Below are 26,835 nucleotides of genomic sequence, written 5' to 3'. Positions count from 1 at the left end.
TATATTTTGAGTCTACCTGTGCCCCTCATATGTTAGACATGAGTTTTTCTGCATTTGTGCACGTTTCAAGTGTCTGAGTATATCCTCACCTTTGAACAGATATCAAAAATGAGGGTATGCAATAGAGTAATCGCCATCATCACCTCCCCCTTCCCCAAAACAAGGCTACTTGGAGAAACTACTGAACGGTCTTTATTTATGCACAGCCATAGCTATTTCTAATTATTCCTGTTAATAACGAGGCCAACAGTCCGCTGTACACTTAACACATGCACAACCCTGACGTAGGATTCTTAAATCCTGATCACCGCAGGGTTAGAGGCATGTGCCCGGGGCGTCCTCCAAATTGTTAAACTGTTACATGTCAAACCTATTTTGGTCCCACTGCCCGAAAGCGCACTTGAGGCTGGAGGCGCTTACCCTTTATTCCCTCCTCTTTTTCAAATCAGCCACCATATATAGGCCATGGCTACATCACACTTTATTTCTAAGCGAATCTCGGACAAATCTTAAAGCATATTTTATACAAGGGGACAAGGGCCGCGCGCGAACGTCTGTTCGGCGCCAACAGCGGCCACGTGCCCCGGCGCGCTCCCGGACGCCCCACACACCCCCTCGACGCACGCGCACGCGCGCCGGGACAGCGACAATCCCTTCAGCCTTCCGCGCGCTTCCGCCTTCTTCCTAGCAACGCCCGTAGTGACGCACAGGCCCTGCCCCCTCGCGCGCGCCTCCCGGAAGTGACCGGCCCAGAGCGAGAGCAGGGAGCTCTGCGGTCCCTGGCTGTTCTAGGGAGTAGTCTCCCAGCGACAGGGCCTGGCAGGGAGAGAGCGTCCGGGCCGGGGCTAGGGCTGGGGTTCTACATTGACGGGCGCGGCGCGGAGCGAGACCTGGTGACGATGGCGGGGCCGCAGCCCCTGGCGCTGCAGCTGGAACAATTGTTGAACCCGCGCCCGCGCGAGGCGGATCCTGAGGCCGACCCAGAGGAGGGTGAGGCCTGACTGGGGAAAAGCCACGTGCGGAGCGGTGGGTCCCAGCCCCGGGCAGCCCCGGGAGGCGCGAGAGAGGCCGGCAGCCTGGCCTCGCCGCCTGGCCTACTCGGCTTGTCCTGGCGCAGAGGAAAACAGCCTCCCGGGAGGGTTGCCCGGGCTCGGGAGGAGGGCTTTGGCTTCCTTCTGACCCGCACTCGACTTGGTGCTCGGGTGGGCGGAGTATCCCGGGGACTTCGAGAGCTGTACCAGGGAACGGGTCTGGTAGTTGGTTGGAAGTTATCTTTCAGGATGCCGTTACCGGTATTGAGTTAGAAATGAGAAGGAAGTCTCAGCCGTTTTTTAAGTCGGCCTGCCCCCAAGAACTTACTTGGAGATTGAAGGAAGAAGTGGGATTCCTCCTGCTGTTTAAGCCCCCTTAGGCCTCAAGACATTTGCTCTGGGGCTGACAAATGGGACTGCTGTTCTTCTTCTTCTTCTTCTTTTTAAATGTTTATTTATTTTGAGAGAGAGACAGCTAGCAGGGGAGGGACAGAGAGAGGAGGAGAGACACAGAATCCGAAGCAGGCTTCAGGCTCTGAGCTGTCAGCACAGAGCCCGATGCGGGGCATGAACCCACGAACTGTGAGATCATGACCTGAGCTGAAGTCGGATGCTTAACCCACTGAGCCACCCAGGTGCCCCTGGGACTGCTGTTCTGTAAGCTGATGTTCAGGGTCTAGTTGGGAGTAATCCTGCTTTAGACTTGAATCAGAGAAGTGTGAGGAAAGAAGAAAAAAGAAGGATAAATGTGAGTGCTGGACCGTGTCTTAGGAATATCAGTTGAAGGAGCTGGGGCTGTTGAGCCAGGATAAGCAAACTCCCTTAGGGATGGGATGGAGTGAGGATAGATGGCTGACTTGCAATATGTGAGTGTCAGAAATGAAAGGGGAATTAGGCTAGGTTTTATAATCCAAGGCATAGAAATCTATCCTACTAGTAGACGCAGAGGTCAGCTTTCTGTTCAGGAACAGCAGTAAGGCAGTGGTCTATCTGGAGAGGTAGTGTTTCCTGTTCCTGGAAGTTGGGGATTTTGTAGAGTGGGTGAAAGTGTTGAACAGGGTTACTATTAAAGTTCCTTCTAACCTGGAGATTCTGATTACTCTCCCCCACCCTCCCCTACAGCCACTGCTGCCAGAGTGATTGACAGGTTTGATGAAGGGGAAGATGGGGAAGGTGATTTCCTGGCGGTGGGTAGCATTAGAAAACTGGCATTGGCCTCCCTCTTGGACACAGACAAAAGGTATTCTGGCAAGGCTACCTCTAGAAAAGCTTGGAAGGAAGACGCCTGGGAGCAGACTCTGCCAGGTTCATCTGGTGAGTAGACATATTTGCATGGTGCTTTCTCTTCTCTAATTTTTTAGGGTTAAAGTTGTGGGGTTTTGTTTTTGTTTTGGATGACCTCTGTAAGACTAGTCTGTGTGTGTGCCCCCACTTACTATCTTAGGAGAGACTGGATTTGGCATTAGAAAGGACCTTAAGATACTTAATTTCAGTTCATAAGGATTCTAAGGCTCAGGGCTATTAAGTTTCTATAATCCTTATGTTTAGATTAATGGTTCACCCTAAAATGGAGAGAAAAGGCAGTAGATATTTGATAGGGCTATGTGTTGAGAAAGAATTGAGTCTGATGAGCATGCTTACTCATAGATTTTGACCCTTTTCCTTTGGTTTTTCAAGTCTTGCATTGAGCCACTGTATAATATTGGTTTGTGAAACTTATGTTTTTGCCATTGTAAAAATAATATAATCCTTCCCTCTCCCCTGCAAGGGCCTTAGGAGGATGTGAGGACATGAACTCATAGTTTTATTTTTTATTTCTTTTTATGAAATTTGAAAAATGTAATCTCTACATCCAACATGACATTTGAACTCTCAACCCCAAGATCAAGAGTCGCATGCTGTTCTAACTGAGCCAGTCAGGCGCCCCATCAGCTTACAGTTTTAAAGCATTAGCATTGTAAGTGTCTCAGTGGAAGAAGGGGCTGGATATGGTGGTTACCGAGTGGATGCCTTTTTTCCCCACCTTTAGAGAGGTTAGAGGTGCCAGGTTGAGAATGCACAGATGATATAAAAGAAACTATCATTCAGGTCATGATATCCATGATTAGTTGGATAATGGATAATTATCCATTATAGTTCTGGGGGCTCCTGGTAAGCTCATTTCACATTCTTTGCCTAGAGACTGATAAAGGGACCGATTGTGAGACAAATATTATAATGCTTATTGGGTTTCACCATGTGTCAGGCCTTGTGGTCGCTCTTTAAGTTCTAAGAGATTAGAACACAGTCTTCAAAAGATGTTGTTAATTGTTATCATTACATGTATCATCTCATTTGATACTCTAAATTTATGAAGTTGCTAGTATTTATCCCTTCTGTTTATAAATTTTTTAAATTTATTTATTTTTGAGGGGGGGTGCACGTGGGGTAGGGGCAGAGAGTGAGAGAAAGAGGGAGGGAGGGAGATACAGAATCTGATGCAGCCTCCAGGCTCAGAGCTGTCAGCACAGAGCCGGACGTGGCGCTCGAACTCACAAACCATGAGATCATGACCTGAGCTGAAAGTTGGGACACTTAACTGAGCCACCCAGGCACCCTGTATCCCCACTTTAGAGGTAAAGAAATTGAGGGACAGATTGGTTATGTAACTTGCTCAAGGTCATAGAGCTGGTAAGCCAAAGAGCCAGGACTCACATGAGGCCGACTGACTCCAAGATCGATACTTTTTTTTTTTCCCCCAGATCTATACTCTTAACTGCTACTCTGTGAGTATTCCTTAATCTGAGAAATGTCATACATTTAAAGCACTTAAAGAGTTAATTTTATTTTTTTAAATGTTTAACGTTTGAGAGAGAAACAGAGCACAAGTGGGGAAGGGGCAGAGAAGAGGTAAGACACAGAATCTGAAGTAGCTCTAGGCTCTGAACTGTCAGCACAAAGCCAGCCCAGCATGGGGCTCAAACCCACTGACTACGAGATCATGCCTTGAACCCAAGTCAGACACTTAAGTGACTGAACCACGCAGGCGCCCCAGAACTTAAAGGAGTAATTACTCTACTGTTTTTGCATTTCATTTTTGTATTTGTATTTTGACAGCCCTCTTCATGTCCTGAGTTTATGTATACTTTTTAAAAGAAATACTGAAGATCTATCACATCAGCTATTACTTATGCTTAATCAATAAAATTATAATATCTCCTGTACATGAAGCTATTCCTCACTCTTCCAGGCATGTTAGATGTATCCTTTTCTGTGTACCAATGGCACTATAAGTTTTTTAAAATTTTTATTTAAATTCCATTTAGTTAAGTGATGAATTACTAAATTCTATTCCTGAAATAATCATTACACTATATATTAACCAGCTTAGATTAAAATAAAATAAAATACACACTGAAAAAAAATTTTTTAAATAAAAAATAAATTCCATTTAGTTAATACATAGTGTGATATGAGTTTCAGGTATACAATTTAGTGACTCAGCACTTATAACACCTGGTGCTTATCACAAGTGCACTCCTTACTCCCCATCACCTGTTTTACCCATCTCCTTACCCACCTCCAATATACTGTGTACAGATGACACTATGACAATAATAGTGACATGAATATTGGCGTGTGTATCTACCACTCCTACCAGGCTGTGAATTGCTCCCCACAGGTGTTATATTGTACTTGTCATTTCTTAGCTTTTATCTAGACCTGGCTGATAATAGGTGCTTAAATAAGTAATAAATAGGGTACACTGGTGTGATAGAGATTGTACATTTGGGGTAGTTAATGATAAATTACATTTCAGATATAGGTTTGGGAAAACTGTTAATTGCCTTATTTGATATCATTCCATTCTTCAAGTTCCAGACCTTGCCCCACAGTTAAAATTTCTCCCTCTGGGTTATCAAAATTTTGTCAGTTGTTGTCTGTATTTGATGGGTTTCTCTTTTACACTAGAATCTTTGTTAGGATAGGACCTGTGTTTTGTTCATCTTTGCTCTTCCCTTAGCCTTTTATCATTTATTTATTTTTTTTCCCAGATTTTGATATTTTTTCTTAAATAGTTTATTGTCAAGTTGGTTTCCCTTAGTCTTTTAGAGGTAGTGATGTATAATATATATTTGAATCGAGGGGCGCCTGGGTGGCTCAGTCGGTTAAGCGTCCGACTTCCGCTTAGGTCATGATCTCACGGTTTGTGGGTTCGAGCCCCGCGTCGGGCTCTGTGCTGACTGCCAGCTCAGAGCCTGGAGCCTGTTTCAGTTTGTGACTCCCTCTCTCTCTGACCCTCCCCTGCTCACGCTGTCTCTCTCTCTCCTAGAAATAAATTAAAAAAATAAATAAATAAAATAAAAATTCTTAACAAAATTAAAAAATATATATATATATATATTTGAATCGAGTGCAGCAATATATTTTATTTTTTTGATGGATGCTGTAGTCCTTTATTTGAAATAAAAGATGTGGCCTATTGTTTGTCTCAAAGTAACATCTGTCTTTTTTCCTTCTTTCTTCTCTTGTTCAGACAAGGAAATAATATCTGATGAGGATGAGTCTGGAGATGGAGATTCAGAGGGGCTGGGTCTGGAGGGATCCGATGAGGATGCCATGAGTGCTGCTGCGGAAGAGGAGTGTGCTGATGACAGGGACAGTAGTCTGGCCTGGAAGAAGAGGAGCAGAAGCCGCTCTGGGAGAACACCGGGTTTTAGTGTCCAGAGTATCAGTGACTTTGAAAAATTCACCGAGGGAATGGATGACCTTGGTAGCAGTGAGGAGGAAGAAGATGAAGAGGAGAGTGGCATGGAAGAAGGGGATGGGGAGGAAGACTCCACAAGTGAGAGAGAGGAAGACAGGGCTGGAGACAGGAATAGTGAAGACGATGGTGTGGTGATGGCCTTCTCCAGTGTCAAAGTTTCCGAGGAAGTGGAGAAAGGAAGAGCTGTGAAGAGCCAGATAGGTTTGTACATGGTCTGCTGGTGGCTTATTTTTCAGAGTGTCTGCATTTGATCTCCTGTTTGTTTTTTTTGTTTTTTTTAAAATTTGTTTTGGCTCTTCATTTTCTCCTGTGTCCTTCCAATTAGTTTGTGACATGTCCCACCTACCTAGAGGCCTAAAGCCCCATTCTTCTCTGCTTAGCCAGCCTTTTCGACACTGAGCTGCTTAGCTGGCTCTGTTCTAGTATTTTGATGGCTGTGGAATACTGAGGGGAAAACAGTTTTCTCCTCTCTTTGGACTTTAGCATACCCTCTCTCGTAACAAGTATTTGCTTCCAAGATACTGAATTTATTTCCTGTAATGGAGAGTATTTTCATGGCATGAAGCTGTGATAAAGCCGTGCTTTGTAGAGACTGGTGTGATTTCTTGTCTCTTCCCACCTCCCACCATGAAGATTTTTGTAACAAATGATATTTTTTCTTTCTCAGCTCTGTGGGACCAGCTTTTGGAAGGAAGGATCAAGCTACAGAAAGCTCTGTTGACTACCAATCAGCTTCCTCAACCAGATGTTTTCCCTATTTTCAAAGACAAAGGTGGCCCAGAATTTGCCAGCGCCCTGAAAAATAGTAAGAATACTTATGTCATATGAGGTTACTTTAGAACCACTGGAACATTGGGATACACTGGGACTGTATTTGGAGCACCACAGAGTTGAAGAAGAGAAGATTTGGTTTTAGTGGTAGTATAGTACAGAATAGTTTCTTAACTTTTTTTTAAAAGGTTATTTATTTATTTTTAGAGAGAAGGAGAGAGAGAGAGAGCATGCACTTGGGTGCACAAGTGGGGGAGGGGCAGAGGGAATCCCAAGCAGGCTCCATGCTGTCAGTGCAGAGCCCATCTCAGGGCTCGATCTCATGAACTGGTGTCCCGGTTTGTGAGAGCTTTACCTGAGCTGAAATCTAGAGTTCGATGCTTCATCAACTGAGCCACCCCGGAGCCCCTACCTGCTTTTTTTTAAAGTGAACTGTCTGCTGCACATGGGGCTCAAGCTCATGACCCCAAGATCAAGAGTTGCACACTCTACAGACTGAGCCAGCCAGGCTCCCCCGGAATACCTGCTTTAATTAGGAATTGTTTCTGAGGGTCTAGCCTTTAGATTTTATATCTTACCATACTTGAAGTCAGGCCCTGCAAATATTGTGAGAGTGGATCTTTTATATCCCTTCCCTCAGCTTTCCCCCCTTCTTTCCTTAAGTAAAAGATAGGTTGGCAGTTTTCAAAAGTTTTGAGATTTTTGGATCACTTAGCTGCTATTTTCTTTTTCTTTTCAAGTAAACTCTCTGCCTAACATGGGACTTGAACTCATGACCCCAAGATCAAGAGTTGCATGCTCTACTGACTAAGCCAGCCAGGAGACCCATTTCTCTACTGTTTTCAATGCCTTGGTACCCTAATTCCTGGTATGCTTTGGGGTGAGACCTAATTGCTCTAGGTTAAATGTTTGGTGAGGAAACCTTTCCCATTTTGTAACTTATTTATTATCCCTTTCTTTCCCCCTCCCCTTTTTTTATTTTTTGGATTCATCTTAAAATATTGGTATTTTAAGGGTTGGTCAATGTCAGGTGGACATATTCTTATTCTTGGGTACAATTTAGTTCCTTTAACTACTTTAATATTATTTAACCTTTTTTGCAACTATTATGAATTTTTTTTTAATGTTTGTTTAATTTTGAGAGAGAGAATGTGTGAGTGGAGGAGGGATGGGGCTGGGTTAGGGGACAGAGGATCCAAAGTGGGCTCTGTACTGATAGCAGCGAGCCCAGTGTGGGGCTCAAACTCACAAACTGTGAGATTATGACCTGAGCTGAAGTTGGATACTCAACTGACTGAGCCACCCAGGCACCCCTGCAACTATTCTGATCTTCTTAATCTGCCTTTTTTTATACTTAACCAATTGCCTCTTTGCCTCATTGTGAATTCCAGTTAATGTGATAGATGTCTATTAATCTGACAGGATGGGTTGCAGTGGAGGAGGGAGAAGAAAGGAATGTTTGTTTGGTGTCACATATTCTAAGATAGGAGAGTGGAGAGTATTCTAATGCTGGTATTTCTGTACATCTGAAGAGTGGCTAATATTTGTTTTTTAAGATTTTATTTTTTAAGTCATTTCTACACCCAAGGTAGGGCTCGAAACTCATGACCCCAAAATCAAGAGTTGCATGCTCTACAGACTAAGCCAGCCAGGCGCCCCAGGGTGTCTATTTTTTGTTTGTTTCAATCTTCTTATGACAGTATGACATAATACGTTGTGTAGCTCCCTGTGTTGGGAAACAGTTGAAGAAAAATTTCGAGGCTACATTACTTTGGAGGCACTGTAACTGTGCTATCTAGCTCGTGTGGAACATAGGCTGAGTTTGTACTGACCCCAGAACAGGAACTGGAACTTATTGTCTTTAATTAAATCTCCTGTCAGTTTGCTTGGCCTTATAGGAGTTAACGTTAGACCACCTGGCTTTAGATTCCATCTCAGCAATAGATTAACTGTGACCTTGGTGAGGTTCCTTAACTTCACGGTAAAATGGCAATGGTATGGTTGTGAGGGTTGATGGACATGCTCAGTGTAAAGCATTAGCCCAATGTCTGGCACATAGCACCCCACAACTGTTAGGTGTGGGTATTTTTCTGCTGAAAGAGGCGTTTGGTAATTATCAGCCATGTGAATGATGGTCATCAGTTTAATAACCATCATCCCCACTGTCTTCAGTGGTGTTTGACTTTTTATTAGTATTCAGACCTCCTATGTAATTTGCCCATTTGCTCTGGAAAGTGCAGTGTTACATTCTTCTTTAATGCTTATAATTTAGCTTTTGTCTCATGACTACAGAAAGATAACCAGAGATTTCTTCGTTACAACACCCAGCTACTGCCTCCCTGAAGCATTCAACTTTTCCTTGAAATATTTTCCTTTGGCTTTGGTAACACTATGAATGCTGTTTGGGTTCTCCTGCCTTTGTGATGTCTTCTCACCTCAGACTCTTATTTTAGTCTCGCAATGTCCATTTCATCATGTGCAGGAACCTGTTCTCAGGTTGGATTTTCTTGATGTGTTCTCTCCATGGCACTGCCATTTACTCATACAGTCCTGATGGTAGCCTCTAATGCAGCATATTCTAGCCATACAGTCCTGATGGTAGCCTCTAATGCAGCATATTCTAGCCACAGTAAACTCCTGAGCAGCATGCCATTCTTCCTTCAGCACCCTCTACTCTACTCTCCTGAAACTAAACAACTATCTCCTTCCTTCCCCAACACACACGCACTTAGTCCCCAGTCACCTCGGTGTTACGTATTGGTGATTATAACTCTTGAAGTGTTAGATAGTTTCAAAGACAGTTTTTTGATATTTTAGTAGTTGCTCAAGTGTTAGTCATAAAGGAACATTAGCAAAATTAAGGGATTTTTCTGTGGGCAAAACTGTTTCTCTAAAGAGGTTAACTTTTCCTCTCTGTTTTTCTTTTAACAAGTTCTGCAGTATTAGGAGTCAGGTCTTTTACGTTGGTGGCAGCAGTATATGAGGAAGAAGGCAAGTTACTTAAGTAAACCTCAGCATGAGTTATTTAAAAATTATCATTATGAAATATATCAAACTTGAACAAAAGCATGGAGAATGTATAGTGAACCCAAATACCGTTATGAGCTAAGTAATCATTAGTTTTTGGCCAATCTTATTTCATCTCTATACTAACTCTCCCCTTACTTCTGGATTCATTTTGAAGCGAATTACTAGATATTCTATCATTTTATCAGTAAATCAGCATGTATCTCTAAAAGGGTTTTTTTAAAAAAATCACAATACTATTATTTCACGTAAAAACATTAACAGTGATTTCTTAATAAGCCTAACTGATTTTAATGGATGGGAGAATTGAGAGAGCATTTCTGTAACAGGCGCACTCTACGATCTTTTCCAGAGTTTGCTCTATCTTTAAATGAAGTGATTAAAGGAAAGCCAAACTTCAGCCATAAAAGTTGACCTTTTAGTGAAATGCATGTTATTAATGTATTTAATGATATGCATTACAAACTGCAGTGAGCACCATGTTTTATTACAGGCCTAAAATGCAATATCATTAAAGACCTTTAATAGAAACAATGGTTGACATTTTGCTATTTCCCATAAGCAAAAAAAATCTGAGAACATAGCATAATGTAATATAAATATAGAGGAAGTGATGAAGTTCTTTACTTGCCTATGAGTATAAAAACAAATTCCACTATTAATAAATTGCATTGTATTTGCACTCTCCCATCTTCACCCTCTCTTCGCTCTGTGGCCCTTCGCCCAGGCCTTCAACTATTTTGACCTGAACAGACTAAAATTTTTACTGTTAATTTGACTTCAGCACTAACAAACACCTTAAGAATATCTTTTTAAATTTTGAGTAAGGCATGGGCATTCACGGAGTCTTTATAGATAATGTTTCTGTTTTGTTTTTTATGTTTTATTTATTTTTAAAGTTGGCAGTAGATTCACAGGGCTCAAAATGTAAAAGATACCAAATGGCTAATATAGAGAAAATTTTCTTTCCCACTCTTGTGCCATCCAGGAACTGCCACCCAGCTCCCTATCCCATGGGCAACGAATATTAACAGTGAAACTCCCCCCATCTTTTAAAATTACTTAGTTGCCTCAAGTTACAAATGCATGAACATCTATTTGTTCTCTCAGTTAACACCTTATGGGTCCATGGCAAATGAAATATAGAACCCTGAAGCATTCTTTATTACTTGGGGTAACTTTAAGTATAGCTTGGGACAAAGGTACTTGCATGCGTCTCCTAATGTAGCATTGTGTAGGATCAAGGATCCTTGTTACTGTAGACTTCATCCAGCAAAAAATGAGATAAGCTGGGTCTTTTTGTTTCAGCCGATGTCTCATTTTTAAAACTATCTTTATTGTTTCAATTTTAAAATTATGTCATGCTTACTTCAGAAATTCAGAAAATACATAAAAGGGTAAAGAAGAGAATAAGGATTACCTGTAATCCAATTGCCCAGAGGTAACCACAGTTGTCATTTTGATGAATAACCTTTCAAACCTTTTTCTGTGCTTACAAACACATACTCACACACGTGTTCCCTAAAAAAAAAAAAAAGGAATCTTATAAATATGTACTATTTTGTAAGCTTATTTTTCTGCTTAATATTTCATGTCAGTATATTTAGATGTACATCAGCATTTTCAGTGGCTACAGAATATTCCATTTTATAGATTTACTGCAATTTATTTAACCAAGCTGTATTGATGGATGCTTAGGTTTATTCTAGTGTTTCACTTTGGTAAAGCATGCTTTGATAAACATCCTTGTACATACATATTTGTGCAATTTGTCTAAAAGTAGCCCTTCCAATAGGAATATAATGTAAGCCACATATGTAATTTAAAATTTTCTAGTAACCGCATTAAGAAAAAGTCTAAGAAAACAGGTGAAATTAGCTTGTAATATATTTCATTTAACCCTGTATATCAAAAATATTTTAACACGTAGTCAGTATACAAATATTAATGAGGTATTTTATGTATCTTTTTTCATGTTAAATCTAGAGTATATGCTACACTTAATGCTCATCTTGGTTTGGACTAAGCACATATTGAGTGCTCAGTAGCCACATGGGGCTAGTGGGTGCTGTATTGGACAGCACAGATCTATATTCCCTGGAAATGCAATTGCTGGGACAAAGGGATTGTGCGCTTTTTTTTTTTTAAGGCTTTCAGAATATATTGCCAAATTGGCCCTTAGAAGAATTCTAACAATTGAAATTCTCATCTGTGACTGTTGTTTTCCTACTCTCCTGCCACCACAGAGCATTATTGATCTCTTATTTTTCCTAAGCTGTAGGTGGGAAATGAAGGCAATCATTTCTTGATAAAATTCTCTTTGATATTTTCATAATACCTGTTGATTTAGCATTAAAATATATGCTATGTTTTGTTTGTTTATTAGAGAATGAGTTTTATGTACGAAGATTTTTAGACCCTATTGACGAGTACTTAATTTATCCAGCCTGGCTAATTAGGCATTTATATTATGTAGAGAATGAGATTGGATCACAGAGCAAGTGCTTTTCCAATGTGAGCAAGTGGTGGGACCCGGAGGAGAGTGTTAGAGTCCTAGGCAGTGACTCTACCTACCCTGGAGAGATGAGCCCTAGATGGATCACTGAGCTGTGGAAGCTCAAAAACAGCTGAAACCAGTCTAGTCAGAAAATGTTTTTTTACTGCTTTAGGTTTCTTAGGAATTAGGATTGTCTTTGGCCACAGGAGCAGGAAGCGACGTGACTTGTAGTAGCTGGTAATAGCAGTGGTTCCCTATTAGAATTACTTAATCTGCTGTATTCATGGGGAAGCTGTGTGAATCACTGTATGTTAGAGCCTCATTATAGGGACATTTAATGAACCCACTTTTCCCCCCTAAGTATTTATTTATTTATTTATTTAGCACCAGCAGGGGAGGGACAGAGATAGAGGGGGACAGAGGAACTGAAGCAGGCTCTGTGTTGACTGACAGCAGAGAGCCCAATGTGGGGTTTGAACTTACAAACAGTAAGATCATGACCTGAGCAGAAGTCAGATGTTTAACTGACTGAGCCACTCAGGCACCCCGATGAACCCACTTTTAACTGTAGGTGTCTGGCCAAAAAAGAAGAGGGAGAGAAAAACAGCTTAAATAGTGTCAGAAATTCTGCCGATTATTGTATCCAGTGAGCCAGTGCCCATGAGTAAGGCTGAACCTCTCCAGTGAGCGTCTTGTCAGACAGACCGACTCTGCTTTTTAAGCCTATAGCATATGGTCTTTGTACAGCATCGTCCCTAAATGTAATCATCTGCATTTAATTGCTGAAATAGCTGTGTGCCCTAGAGTTTGAGGGGGAGGAACTGCCTGTGTCGAACTTGCCAAGAGACAGTACAGTGCTGAACTTTATGAGCAGTTTTAGAGATTTTCAAGTAATTTGATCAGAACTTGAGTTTTGCTTTATGCTCAGACTTGAGAACCTAACCACTGCCTAAGATGCTATTCTCCTTTATTATGGTTATTGTCTTAAAACCAATGCTTAAATCATTTTATTACTATCATACAGTCATAAATAAGTAGTACCGTGGCTCTTTGCCTTCCAGTTAGTCTCATTCCCTTACTGTTTTGCTTCTATAATTTTAGGTAGCTTGTTTATGTCTCTGTTTCTTGCTTCATTTATTCTATGGTATGAATGATGAGAATGCTACTGAGAGGTTAAAGAGGACTGCAAAGTGACCATTTTATTTAACAACACTGGTCCACTGTGACCTTGGTGAACAGTTTTGGTGGAGTGGGAGGGATACAGCCTTGATGGGAATGGCTTTGCATGAGGGTGGGAAAAGGGTATCTGAGATAGTAAGTGTAGAGAACTCTTTTCTAGGGATGTGGCTTTAAAAGGGAACAGAGAAATGGGACGTTAGGCAGAGAAGGATGTGGAGTCAAGAAAGAAGTGTTTTGTTTGTTTTGGGACAGTGGAAGTAACAGCGTGTTTTCAACGTTGATAAGAGAGATCCATCTGCTGTAGCAGTGCCCTTGAATAGGTAAGTGGAGATGGGACTAGTGCACAGGAGGGGTGGCCTTCAATAGTAGTGTGGACAGTTTAACTGTAGTGACAAGCAGGGAGGTAGTGTATAAATAGACACTGATAGGTAGGAGTCTGAAAATTCTCTTTTGATTGTTCTATTTTCTTCGAAATAGAAACCAAGGTCATAAATTGTGAATGAGGAATAGGGGATGAGGTAGCAGAAATTTTGAGGAAAATGTATGAAATAGTCATTCCATCTTTTTTCCACTGCAGTTTAACAGTCTACCCTGCAACTACAACCAGGAGCCCAGTGCTTTATCCGTGTTTTGACCCCAGGAGTTGAAAAACCAATAAACTGTGTTTACAATGTTATTACCATGCAAATAAGGTATAATAGCAGGGCAGGGAAGAACTGGAGACTTACACTTCTTTCCTGTGTGTTCAGAGTCACGGTTCCTGGCCACTCAAAGGACAGTGTTCTTAGTGTAGTTCAAGTTCCCAGTTCAAGTAGATCTTTTATTAATAACCCTGCTTAAAACCATGCTGCTGCTACTTATTAATAAGCTGCTTAAAACCATGCTGCATTTTCATTTGCTTCACATTCAGACTATTAATTTATTACATCATGTTCCCCTTAGGTCTCTAATCCTCATTCCCCCTAAGCCCCCAACCCTGTAGCTCAGTTTCAGCTCAGTCTTTTTTCCCCAAACTTTAAATCTGTGCCATGTCTTCTCTTGTGTTTTCCCAGTTTGAACTGGTTGTTGTTTCCTGGGACTAGTACACAGTTGTAGTCCTGGGATTTTTTTTTCATTGCTCTTCTTGGATGAAGCTATTTTTGGGCTCTCTTGTCTTCCTTTATCTCAGTTTACTTTGTCAGTTTGTGGTCAAAAAATGTGTGGGGAGTAAATTATTTGAGTTTTTGGAGATTTAAAAACACTCTGCCCTCATTCTTCATTACTGTATTCTTAATTGATTAGGCATAAATTTCTAGGTTGAAAATGACTTTCCCTCACAATTCTAAAGTACTGCTCTGTATTAGTTTGCCATTGCTACCGCAGCAAATCACCATGAGCTTGGTGGCTTCAAACAGCACGCAATTATTTATATATTATCTTACAGTTCTGGAGGTGAGAAGTCCTAAAACCACGGCATCAGCAGGGCTGTGCTCCTTCTGGAGGCTTCAGTGGAGAATGTTTCCTTGGCATTTCCAGCTTTTAGAAGCTGCCCACATTCCTTGGCTCATGGCTCTATTCCATCTTCAAAACCAGTGGTGTCATCCCTCCAACCTCTCTTTTTGTGACTCTGACCCTACTATCTTTCTCTTTAAGGCCTTCGTGACCCCATTGGGCCCACCTGGCTAATTCAGGATAATCTTCCCATCTCAGACCCTTATTCACAAAGGGTAGACCCTTATCTACAAAGGCCTTTTGCCCTGTCAGGTAACATATTCATGGGTTCTAGGCATTAGGAGGTGAACTTCTTTAGGAGACCATTCAGTCTTGTTTTCTGTCATCGGAGTGTTGTTGATGAGGGGGTGGATGCTGCTCTGAGTTTCATTCCTTTGTGAGTGGCTTGTTTGTTCTCTGGAAATGTTTGGGATCTTTCCTTTACATTTGGTTTTCTGAAACTGCCTGAAGACACGTGTAGGTATGGATTCTTTTTTATTCATTGTGTTGCGTACTTCATGGGCCCTGTTAGCCTAAACACTGGGGTCCTTCAGTTTTGGGAAAATCTCTTCTAATATTTATTTGATAATAGTCTTCCTTTCATTTTCTCTGCTCTCTTTTAGATACCAAACCTGGGTTGTGTCTCTTATGTGTTTCTTCTCTAACATTTTCCATGTCTGTTCTAAAAGATTTTGAGTTTAAGTCCCAATTCTTTGTGTATGTGCGTGATCATATTTTAATCTGTAAGAGGTCTTTTTTCTGAATGTTCCTTTTCTATATAATTAGTGTACTTAGAGTATATTATGTATTTAAAAACTTTTTGTTTCATATTTAGTTGTTTTATATTTAGTTATACATTGTTCCTGTCACCACCACCTTTTCTGTTTACCTTGGACTTTTTCCTCTTTAAAAATTGTTTTAAACGATTTATGTATTATTTTTTAAAGTAATCTCTATACCCAGCGTGGGGCTTGAGCTCATGACCCCAATATCAAGAATCTCATGCGTGCGGCACCTGGGTGGCTTAGTCGGTTGAGCTTCTGGCTTTGGCTCAGGTCATGATCTTGCAGCTCGTGAGTTCAAGCCCCATATCCATTTCACTGCTGTCAGCACAGAGCCACTTTAGATCCTCTGTCCCCTTCTATCCCTCCCTTGCTTGCATATGCACACACGGTCTCTCTCAAAAATAAACATTAAAAAAATAAAAAGAGCCTCCTATTCTACAACCACTGAGCTGCCCAGGCATCTCTTTCTTCTTTTTTTATTTTCATTTTCATCTTTTTTATTTTAGAGACAGAGAGCATGTGAGCGGGGGCAAGGGACAGAGGAAGAGTGAGAGAGAGACTTAAACAGGCTCCGTGCCCAACATGGGGCTCAATCCTATAACCCTGGGATCATGACTTGAGCTGAAATCCAGAGTCAGGTACTCAATCAATCCAGTGCTCCTCCCATTTTTAAAAATTTTTTACCTCTTTCCTCTTTTAAATTTTTGCACAGTTTTTATATGTATGTAATTTAAAAGAGTCAAAGAATTTTATAAAGCATGATATGAAAACCAATTTTAGCTGCCTGTGGACCACCACTCCCTTGCTAGGACCTACTATCCCAAAGCAACAGGTCTATCTTTAATTATCTTGTTGTATTTTTTTGGAATCCATAGATTTTTGTTCATATCTCTAATTAACATGTTTTGTTTCTACTTGATTTTTCAGTTTTAGGCATTATCTATTGGTGCTTCATTATGAAAATGAGGACTTAGCTCTTGTTCTTACTACACTCATAGCTTCTATCCCTTTGTGGTTGTATATTGTAATTTGGTTAGATCAATAGTCAGTATTTACATTATTTTGTCTGTAAATACTGTTCACAGCAGAGCCATGTAATATATATACTATGGTTATTTGTCTGTTCCCACATATTATTTTGTCTTTTAGAGTTAATAGTTACATTTTTGTTTGTATTGACTTCTTTGCAGTTAATCAAGCCCACACTTTTCTCAGCTGTCTAAATCTCCCCTCCAGATATTCAGTTGTATCAGAGATTCTGCCAGTTTATCTTTCTGAAGAAGTCTCTCCCAGAGCCTTTTGACCTGCTCCAGTCTGGACTGTTCACCTTCCCTAGTGCCCAGCTATCTTTCTGGCATCTCCCTTTATTACTCTGGGGCCAACCTTAGCTTCTCACTGTCCTTTTTTTTTTTTTTTTTAATTTTTTTATGTTTGTTTATTTTTGAGAGTGAGAGACAGAGTGGGGGCGGGTAGAGAGAGAGAGGGTGACACAGAATCGGAAGCGGGCTCCAGGCTCTGAGGTGTCAGCACAGAGCCTGACATGGGCCTCGAACTCGTGGACAATGAGATCATGACCTGAGCCGAAGTTGGACGCTTAACCAACTGAGCCACCCAGGTGCCCCTAGCTTCTCACTTCTGTGCAGCAGCTCTTCCAGGATTTTTCTTGCTTGTTTCCATATTTTGGTGAAGTACATCCTCCGATAGTTTGCTAAGAAATGGTGCAGGAGGTAAACTATTTAGGTAATGATTGTCTGAAAATATCTTTGTTCTGTCATCACAACTGATTGATTATCTATAGAAGTCTATAAAATATTCCATTGCCTTCCACTCTCCGAAGTTGCTCTTGATAAGTCAGAAGCCATTCTGATTCCTGATCTTACTGTTTCTTTCTCCCCTTCTGGAAACTGGGGAATTCTCTTTGTCCACAGAATTCTGAAATTTCATGGTGCTGCGCCTTGGTGTCGGTCTGCTTTATCCAGTATGTGAAATACAGGGCCTTTTCTACCTGGATATTCATCTTTCAGTCCTGGAAACTTCCTTGAAATTATTTTGTTAGTGATCCTCTGTCCTCTATTTTTCTCTCTTTTTTTGGAAGACCTATCATTTGATGTTAATCTGTTCCTCTCCCTTCTTTTTCCCTCTTCAATTTTCTATTCTTTCTTTTCTCTCTTTATTTTTTATGGTTCTGCTTTCTTTTTTTTTATTTTCTTTAAAGATTTAATTTAAAGCAATTTTTTTAATATTTTATTTATTTCTGAGAGAGGATAGAGAGACAGCATGAGCAGGGGAGGGTCAGAGAGAGAGGGAGACACAGAATCTGAAGCAGGCTCCTGGCTCTGAGCTGGCTGTCAGCACAGAGCCTGACACAGGGCTCGAACCCATGAACTGTGAGATCATGACCTGAGCCGAAGTCAGACGCTTAACTGACTGTGCCACCCAGGTGCCCTAAAGATTTAATTTTTAAGTAATCCCTATACCCAGTGTGGGGCTCAAGCTCATGACCCCAAGGTTGAGAGTCATATGTTCCACTGACAGACCCAGCCAAGTGCCCCTGGTTCTACTTTCTAAGACATTTCCTCAGCTTTATTATCAGACCCTTCCATCCAGTATTTTAAATTTCTTCTGTCATTTCAGTGTTATTTCTCTGAGGATATACATGATGTATATTTTCTGAAGTGTTCTTCCTACATAGCCTGTTCCCTGTATGCTTTCTTCTGTTTTAACCCCTGTATAACATGGTAGATGTTTTTCTTAGACGTTTGGTAATCCTTTGCTTTCTGTTGGCTTTTAAGAGTAGGGTACCGGGGCACCTGGCTGGTGCAGTCAGAAGAGTATGCGACTCTTGATCTCAGGTTATGAGTTAAAGCCCCATGTTAGATGTAGAGTTTGCTTAAATAAAACTTAAAGAGTAGGGTACCAAAACATTGATTAGAAGTTTTGTATGTTTAGAGAGGCTCTTTTCTGTGTTTTCCATTGTAAAGGGATCTATGTGGGCCATATTTGGTGAACCTCAGTGTCAGTATCTTTAGATCTTTGCTCTTTATGGGATTATAGTAGCTGGAGGACTTTCTGTCTCCTGCCTGGCTGCTGGCATTCTAGCAGGTGTGCAGGCTGGGGAGCTCAGCATCCAATATCTGAACTTCAACTTATTCCCTCTGTTTTTAATATTATGCCCTTGCCACCCCCCATCTCCCCATGTCTGGTGTCCTCCTGTCTAGAGATGCTGTGTTTAACTCTTCAGAGGATAAAGCTCTTAGCCTCTGCCTACGCGAAAGGATCTAATAGATTGACTAGGTTTAGCCCTGTCTTGCTCTCCTCTTCTAGAGGTGCCCAGCACTGCCAGTTCCTGAATCTTCTGCGGTTTTGTTCACGGACCGTAAGGGAACTGCTTCTCTCTCATTCTTCTTCACTGCTAACACCAGAGTCAACCTCCTCAGGTTTGTTATGTCAGTTATTAATTTGTCTGCTTTTGAAAAAACCTGATTTACTGGGGCTCCTGGGTAGCTCAGTCAGTTGAGTTGCTAATTCTTGATTTCAGCTTGGGTCATGATCTCAGGGTTTGTGAGGTTGAGCCCCACACTGAGCTCTGCACCGACAGCACGGGACCTACTTGGGATTCTCTCTCTCTCAGGTCATGATCTTGCAGTTCACTAATTCAAGACCCACATCAGGCTCTGTGCTGGCAGCTCAGAGACTGGGCCTGCTTCAGATTCTTTGTCTCCCTCTCTCTGCCCCTCTGCCCCTCCCCCACTCACAATCTCTCTCTCTCTCTCTCTCTCTCTCTCTCTTTTCCCCCCTCTCTCCCCCCCTCCCTCCCTTTCCCTTCCCCCTCCCTTCCCCTTCCGTCTCTCCCTCCCCCCTCCCTTTTCTTCTCCCTCCTCTTCTCCCTCTCTCTCAAAATAAATAAATTTAAAAAAGAAAAACTTAAAAAAAAACCCTGGTTTATTGAGGTATAAATGGCATACAATACACTGTGGGTCCCATTTCTCTGCTCCCCTCTAAAGCCACATCCCTAGAAAGAATTGTCTTTATTCATGATCTCAGATCCCTTTTTCTTCTTCTCTCATGAACCCATTCCAATCAAGCCATTCTACCCACACCAAGATCACACCCCTTGTTGCTAAATAAAATGGTCAGTTCTCAATCCTCAGCTTACTTAACCTGTCAGCATTTGTCCAGTTTGACGTGTGTATACACCCGTGAAACCAGCACTACAATGAAGATAATGAACATATTCCTCATCCCCAGAAGTTTCTTCAGCTTCTTTAGAGTCTTTCCTTCCTGCCTCTTCCTGTCCTTAAGCAACCACTAATCTGTTTTTGTGTCTTCTAGAATTTTATATAAATGGGATCATATCGTTTGTCCTTTTTTTTTTGGTCTTTTACCTGTCTTTTCACTCAGTGTAATTATTTTGAGATTCAGCATATGTCAATAGTTTATTGCCTATTATTGCTGAACAGTATTTCATTAGATGGATATGTACATTTTGTTTTATTTCCAGTTATTGCTATTACAGATAAAGTTGTGTGAACATTTGTGTACATGTTTTTATATGGACATGTACTTTTATTTCTCCTGGATAACTAAAAATGGAATGGCTGAGTCACATGGTCAGTATATGTTTACCTTTTTTTTTTTTTTTAATGTTTATTTAGTTTTGAGAGGGTGAGTGCAGGGGAGGGGCAGAGAGAGAAGGAGACAGAGAATGTGAAAGCGGGCTCTGCGCTGACAGCAGAGAGCCTGAGGTGGGGCTCCAACTCACGAACTGTGAGATAATGACCTGAACCAAAGTCGGATGCTTAACTAACTGAGCCACTCAGGTACCTCTAACTTTTTTTTAAATTCTTTTTATTTTTTAAGTAATCTCTACACCCAGTGTGGGGCTCGAACTCACAATATCAAGATCAAAAGTTGTATGCTCTACTAGCTGAGCCAGCCAGGTGCTCCAGTATATGTTTAACTTTTAAAGAAACTGCTAAGCTGTTTTCCAAAGTGGTTGTACAATTTTATAGCCCCTCCAGCAGTGTGTAAGAGTTCCAGTTGCTCCACATCCTCATAAACTATTGGTGTGGTCAGTCTTTCTAATTTTAGACGTTCTAATACCTGTACAATAGTTCTACTGATTTTTTAGCTTAAGAACTGAGTGGCTATCTTCTCTCTCATACTTTCTCCTGTCTTTTTGTGGGTTTATTCCTTTAAAAATTACTTTGATCAGCAGAATAGAATAAGTTGAGAAGTAGATTCACACAAATATGGACAATGGACTTTGTACAAAGTTGCAAAGTCCCTTCAGTTAAGAAAGGATAGTCTTTTCAACAAATGGTGTTACGACAATAATACATTTATTTGTGAAGGAATGAACTTCAACCTGTAGCTCTCACATTATTAAAAATTCAACACAAAATAGATCAGCAATTTAAAAGTAAAACAAAACTGTAAAGTGTTTTGAAGAAAACGTGGGAGAAAAATCTTATAGACCTTGGGTGAGGCAAAGGGATTTTAGATAATGACCTCAAAAGTGTAATCCATAAAAGAATAAACCGATGGGCTAACTCAGAATTAAAATCTCTTGCTCTGTGAAAGATGTGTTAATGGAATAAAAAGACAGGTTACAGACCTAGAGAGAATATTTGCAAAATAGAAACATCTGACAAAGGACTTCCGTGTAGGGGTGNAAAAAAAAAAAGGACTTCCGTGTAGACTATATGACGAACTCCCAAAACTGAACAATAAAAAAATATCCATATAAAAAACAGGGCAGAAGATTTGAACATAAGCTTAACTGAGGAAGATATTTGATGGCAGAGAGGCATGAAAAAATATTTAACATAATCATTAGTGTTGAAGGAAATGCAAGTTAAAACTGCGATGAGATGCCCCTGCATACCTCTTAGAAGGACTCAGAATAAACACTGACCACACCAAGTGACAACAGAGATACAGCGCAGCTCGAACTTCATATATTGCTGGTGGGAATGCAAAATAGTCCAGCCACTTTGGATAAGAGTTGAGTGGTGTTTTTGTAAAGTTAAACATATATTTATCAGATGTCCAGCAGTCCTGCTTAGATATTTACTGTAGGGAAATGAAAGCTTGTCTCCACACAAAGACTTGTACGTGCATGTTTATAGCAGCTTTATTCATAATCACCAAAAACTGGAAAGAGCCCAAATGCCCTTCAGTAGGCAAATAAATTGTATTACATTACTCAACAATAAAAAGGAACCAACTATTGATAAACGGAAAACTGTGGCTGAATCTCAAAGGTCTTAATGCTAAGGTGAAAGATGCTGGTCTCAGTGCTTTACAATTCCATTCATATGCTATTCGGGAAAAGGTAAAACTATAGGGATGGAGAACATATCGGGCTGGCAGAGGTTAGGGTTGGGTGAAGGGTCTGACTACAAAGGGGCAGCCCTGCTTTCTTTGTTCCTGTAAGTTTCTATTTTCCTCTTCAATAGACTCATTTCCTTGGAGTGTTTCCCACCTGTTTTTCCCCAGAGGCTCACCACCGAACCCTTCAGCTTGGCTTGATTGTGAGCATTTGGCTTGGACTGAGGGAGTGGGGGGAAATAGTTGTGTGCTTATTCCCAGATAAGTCTGGGAATATTTCTTATGGTAATGGATACGTGATACAGTACTTCTAGGGATGGGGAAATGGGCAACATCAACCTATAGTGTCATTCTTGCTTGAAAAATATATCTTTGCTACTAAAACCTCACCCAGAAGAGAATAATAGATTACACAGAGCTTCTAGATTTTGATGTGGGTTAGAACTGAAAAATGAGATGTCCTTAAACTCTTTTTCCTTCTCTCTTTGATAAGTGATATAATGTGGTTTGGACACTCAGAGATTCCTGAGATTCCAGGTTCTGGTTGATGATTTACTGCAAAATTGCTTATAAATTGAAGTAGAAAATGTTTTGCAGACCTGGCAGCTTTCTGGCTTCACACCCATTTGTCACCCAGCATTTCCCTTTGTGTATAGAACAAGAATTAATTAGGCTGCACTGCAGGAAAAGTTTATGGCTATAATTTATATAGGATGAATTTCTTTTTAAAGAGACAGCATTGTTTTGTTACACCTATATACATATAAGTGTGTGTATATCTAAAGTGATTTTTTTTCTCTTAAAGCAGTGTGTGTTGAGCTTCCGGGGTAAGCATTCATTTTTCTGCTTAACGCAAGACATTGGTGGATTAGATGCTTTTTAGTGATTGCTTTCTGATTAAACTGTTGGGTTTCTGTTTCTTGTTTTTAAATTCATTGTGTGCTAGTGAGCAGCACTCAGTTGTAGGTTTGCATTTTTGACATTGGTCAGACTTGTCTGATTTCCAGAGCTTTGTATTCTTTTGGTCTCTTCGAAGACTTAGGATTCTGCCTTTTTTTTTAAGGTCTTGCTCATTCAATTAATGTTTTCATAATCAATGCAAGTCAGAACTTGCAATTTGTTCCTGATTTGCACATTAAAGAGCTCCATTAATTAAGGATCCTGGTGTTTGGCATGTTCCCACAGGATCTGTGCATTATTTACATGGTGAAAGTGCAGGATGCACGCCTCGCAGTGGTAGTGGCAATTGCAGTTAATCCTGCTTTTTCTCTTTCTTTCTTCTTCTTTTTTTCTTTTTTGCTTGTGAATAACAATTAATTCACAACTCATTGAAACTCTTGAGGGATACATTGGACCAAAATAGGAACAAGTGATCCAAATGAGAGGGCCACAGTGGAAGAGTAGAAAGTAAATCCTTTGTTTAAAAGGGAAAAATCCCCCTGGAAGACAGAGAATTTATGTGTTTGGTTTTTGTTGGTTGTTGCACATGGCTGAATGTAGGAGGCATAATAGCGTGGAGTTGTAATTGTTTACTCAGATTTTGCAGATTTTTGTTTTTCTTCTCCGTAATAGTAGTTGTATTGATAAATGAAGTTGCCTTTCATAACCGAAATGACCCCAGAGATTTAGACAAACATACCCCTATGCTTATGTCAAATAAGCTGTTTCACAGTATTGCTGTTTTTAGTTGCTTTTTCATGATATCACTCTCCAAAGTGTTTGGGTTCTATTATAACCATTTCTTTTGGAAGCCTAATCTAAGGAAAGGTGATCTCCATCTTGTTGTGTAGGAGAGTGTAAAAAGCAGTTGGAAGCGTGAATCCGGTCACTGGTTCAGCAGGTTCCTCCTTTCTGGTCTTAGCCATGGCTAATGCTTGTCTATTCCTAGTGCATTTTCCTAATAGTAGCTAGTCCATCTTTGAAAATACTATGAGAAGCTGCAAAGCATTTTCAAAAGTAGAGACATCTTTTTCTCTGATATTTATGAGACTTATTAGGGATTTTGTAGGACTTAAATTTGTCCTTATGTTCTTCTGTTACTCCAGAGGGGTGTGTGTGTATAAAATCTTTACATATATTTTTATATAAATGTATATGTAATATTCACTGTAAAGTATACACACACACACACACACACACACAGTATCGATGTATGTAAAGGAAAAAGTGAAAGTTCTCCCACTTTCCAAAATCCCTGTACCTTCTCAGAAAAAAGTATGGGGTTGGGGTTTATTATTCCAGACATTTTAATATGTATATCTTTTCTTCCACTATATATATATATATTTTTCCATTAAGTTTTAGTGGAAGTTTGATGAGGGGAAGGGTTAGAGAGACCAGTCTGAGAAAAAAAAATACATAGGCTATAAGGTTACTTAAGAATTACCTTTAACTTGACCCCAAGTAAGTTTGTCTGTATGATTTGCTTTGAAAGTTTGCTATACTTGGACTGCATTTAACTTTAGCTTGAGTTCCTTGGTAATTTTTAATTACTTTTCATATAATATTGATTGTTTTGCTTGATGTTTAATTTCAGATCTACCACATTCTATTTTTTCTTGAGGCAATTGGATAAATTTGGCTCTGGATAATATCCAAACCGCTACTATTTTGAGAAGAGTTCTTACTAGCTATTTATACTATTTTATACAAGCAATATTTTTTTAATTTTTAATTTTTTAGAAGTAATCTTTATGTTCATTTTGGGGTTCAAACTCACGACCCCAAGATCAAGAGTTTCATGCTCTACCAACTGAGCCAGCTAGGTGTCCCATACAAGGAAGATTTATATAAGTAGACAAGCTGTTTATACAGTCTTAAAGAGTCCTACATTCTAAAGATGGTACATAGGGGCGCCTGGGTGGCTCAGTCCTTGAGTGTCTGACTCTCGATTTCAGCTCAGGTCATGATCTCACAGTTCATGGGATCAAGCCCCTCGTTGAGCTCTACATTGCCAGCAAGGAGCCTGGTTGGGATTCTTTCTCTCCCTCTCTTTCTGCCCCTCCCCCATTCACATGTTTCATCTCTCTCAAAATAAGTAAATAAATATTAAAAAAGATAAAGATGATACATAAATTGTATGTGGTGAGGGTTGGGGGGAAGGGCAGAGACAAACGCTCTAACTTAAGTTCTAATTAGAAAGCACTTCTGGTGTTGTCAGTAAGGCTCATAAGGTAAAAGAACATGAGTGGAAAGAAATCAAATATGACAATTTGAGAACCAGGATGATCAATTTACTTCTATCTTGGCATTGTTGTTATGCAAGTACAATGCCAGATGCCTTTATACTTACAAATAATAAAAACAGCTCCCGTTTAGTACTTGTGCACTATTGTTCAGGCACTCTATTAAGTTCTTCACAAATGTGTCCTTTAGTCCCCACAGCAGCCTGTGAAACAGGTGCTAATGACTGTGTTCTGAGTAGAAGTGAAATCTTGGAGAGGGTTAAGCAACTTGTTTAAGGTCACCCGGTTAGTTAGAGACAAAGTCAGTGTAGAATCCGGAGTCTGCTCTGCTTCACAGCTTCTGCTCTTGGCCACACCACCCAATCACAGCGCATGCAGTTTAACTCTCTAGTCTGTTGTTTTTAAAGTATGATGGAATAAGTGGAATAAATGCCAGAGCTTGAAGGAATGAGGCAGGAGCGATATGGAGATGAATTTGTTGTGAAACAGAAGGCTTAGAGTGAGTAGTAATTGTCTCCTTCAGTTTTTCTCCGATCTTTCCCCACACACTGCCTTTCAGTAGGAGAGCCAGAAGGGCCCTGGGGGTCAGCGCGTCTAGTCCCTCTCCTTTAGGTGGTAAGCCTTTTTTTTTTTCATGATAGAGAAATAGATCACTAGGTAGTTTCCTTATTATAACTGTGATACACATTCCTTATATAAAATTTAGTAAATGGCCAAAGCAAAAGTAAGTAAATAATCTTCCCTAATCCCAGCAGCTCCAATTAGTTAACCCTTTGTTGTATGGTATATATCTTTTCCAATTCTACCCCCCCCGCCCCCGCATTGTGGGCATTGTAGAACTAAAGGGGAGCCATATTCTATATTCTGTTTTGCAGTCTTTTTTTCTACTAAAAAACTAAGGTTTTTTCTACTTAAGCAAAGATTATTAATATTTTTCCGTGTCATTAAATATTGTTCTACAGCATTATTTTTAATGGCAGCATAGACTTCGCATCATCTGGATAGTTTAACCAGTTCTTTATTGTTGGACGTTTGGATTGTTTCCAGTTTTTCATTTTTATAAATAATGTAATAAACATCGTTGTTACTAAATCTTTACTTCCATCCATGATTGCTTTGTAGCATGAAATAAATTTCTAGATGTGGAATTAGTATGTGTTCTAAAGATATGTGAAATTTTAAGGCTTTTGCTCTGTATTTCCTGGTCGCCCCCCAGAAAGGTGGTATCACTTTAACATTCTTACCTTCTTTAAATGAATGTCAGGGGCGCCTGGGTGGCTTAGTCGGTTAAGCGTCCGACTTTCACTTAGGTCATGATCTCACGGTTCATGGGTTCGAGCCCCGCGTCGGGCTCTGTGCTGACTGCCAGCTCAGAGCCTGGAGCCTGTTTCAGTCTGTGACTCCCTCTCTCTCTCTGACCCTCCCCTGCTCACGCTGTCTCTCTCTCTCTCCTAGAAATAAAAATAAATAAATAAAATAAGATAAATGAATGTCAGTTTCCTGTATCCTTGTCAACACTGGATTTTATCATTTTGTTTCATCTTTGTCACTTTGATAAATAGAAAATGGTTTCTGCTTCTTTTAGTTCACATTTTTAAAAATTTACACTTCCTAGTGTTTTATAAGGGTAAACATTTTTTTCCTTACACTTATTGGTCCTTGGTATTTGTTTTGTGAATTATACAGGGAAAATTTTAAACTAGTACTAGGGATAGCTAATCCCCTTATCAATCAAACTTATGACCACCTCTAATTTTCCTTGCCTTTGTTTTAATCTCTTTCTCCTTATTTGATTTTCTGTGGACAGGAA

The 26,835-nt window shown here is 40.3% G+C and overlaps 1 protein-coding gene across 2 annotated transcripts in view; it reads left to right on the top strand.

The window, feature by feature from the left end:
- Window positions 1-740: 740 nt before the first annotated feature.
- The window catches only part of AATF (apoptosis antagonizing transcription factor), a 101,533-nt gene continuing 75,438 nt past the window's right edge, over window positions 741-26,835 (top strand). For both annotated transcript variants that reach the window (XM_077745577.1, XM_077745576.1), the window contains exons 1-4: window positions 741-990; window positions 2,154-2,345; window positions 5,548-5,979; window positions 6,446-6,583. In XM_077745577.1, coding sequence (XP_077601703.1) covers window positions 900-990; window positions 2,154-2,345; window positions 5,548-5,979; window positions 6,446-6,583 — 853 coding nt within the window. In that variant the 5' untranslated portion in view covers window positions 741-899. The remainder of the gene's footprint in view (window positions 991-2,153; window positions 2,346-5,547; window positions 5,980-6,445; window positions 6,584-26,835) is intronic.

Source organism: Crocuta crocuta, unplaced genomic scaffold (genome assembly GCF_008692635.1).
Source record: "Crocuta crocuta isolate KB4526 unplaced genomic scaffold, BGI_CrCroc_1.0 scaffold333, whole genome shotgun sequence".
Classification (NCBI taxonomy): Eukaryota; Metazoa; Chordata; class Mammalia; order Carnivora; family Hyaenidae; genus Crocuta; species Crocuta crocuta.
The sequence above is the reverse complement of the archived record's forward strand: the minus strand, read 5'-3'. Positions and strand labels throughout refer to the sequence as shown.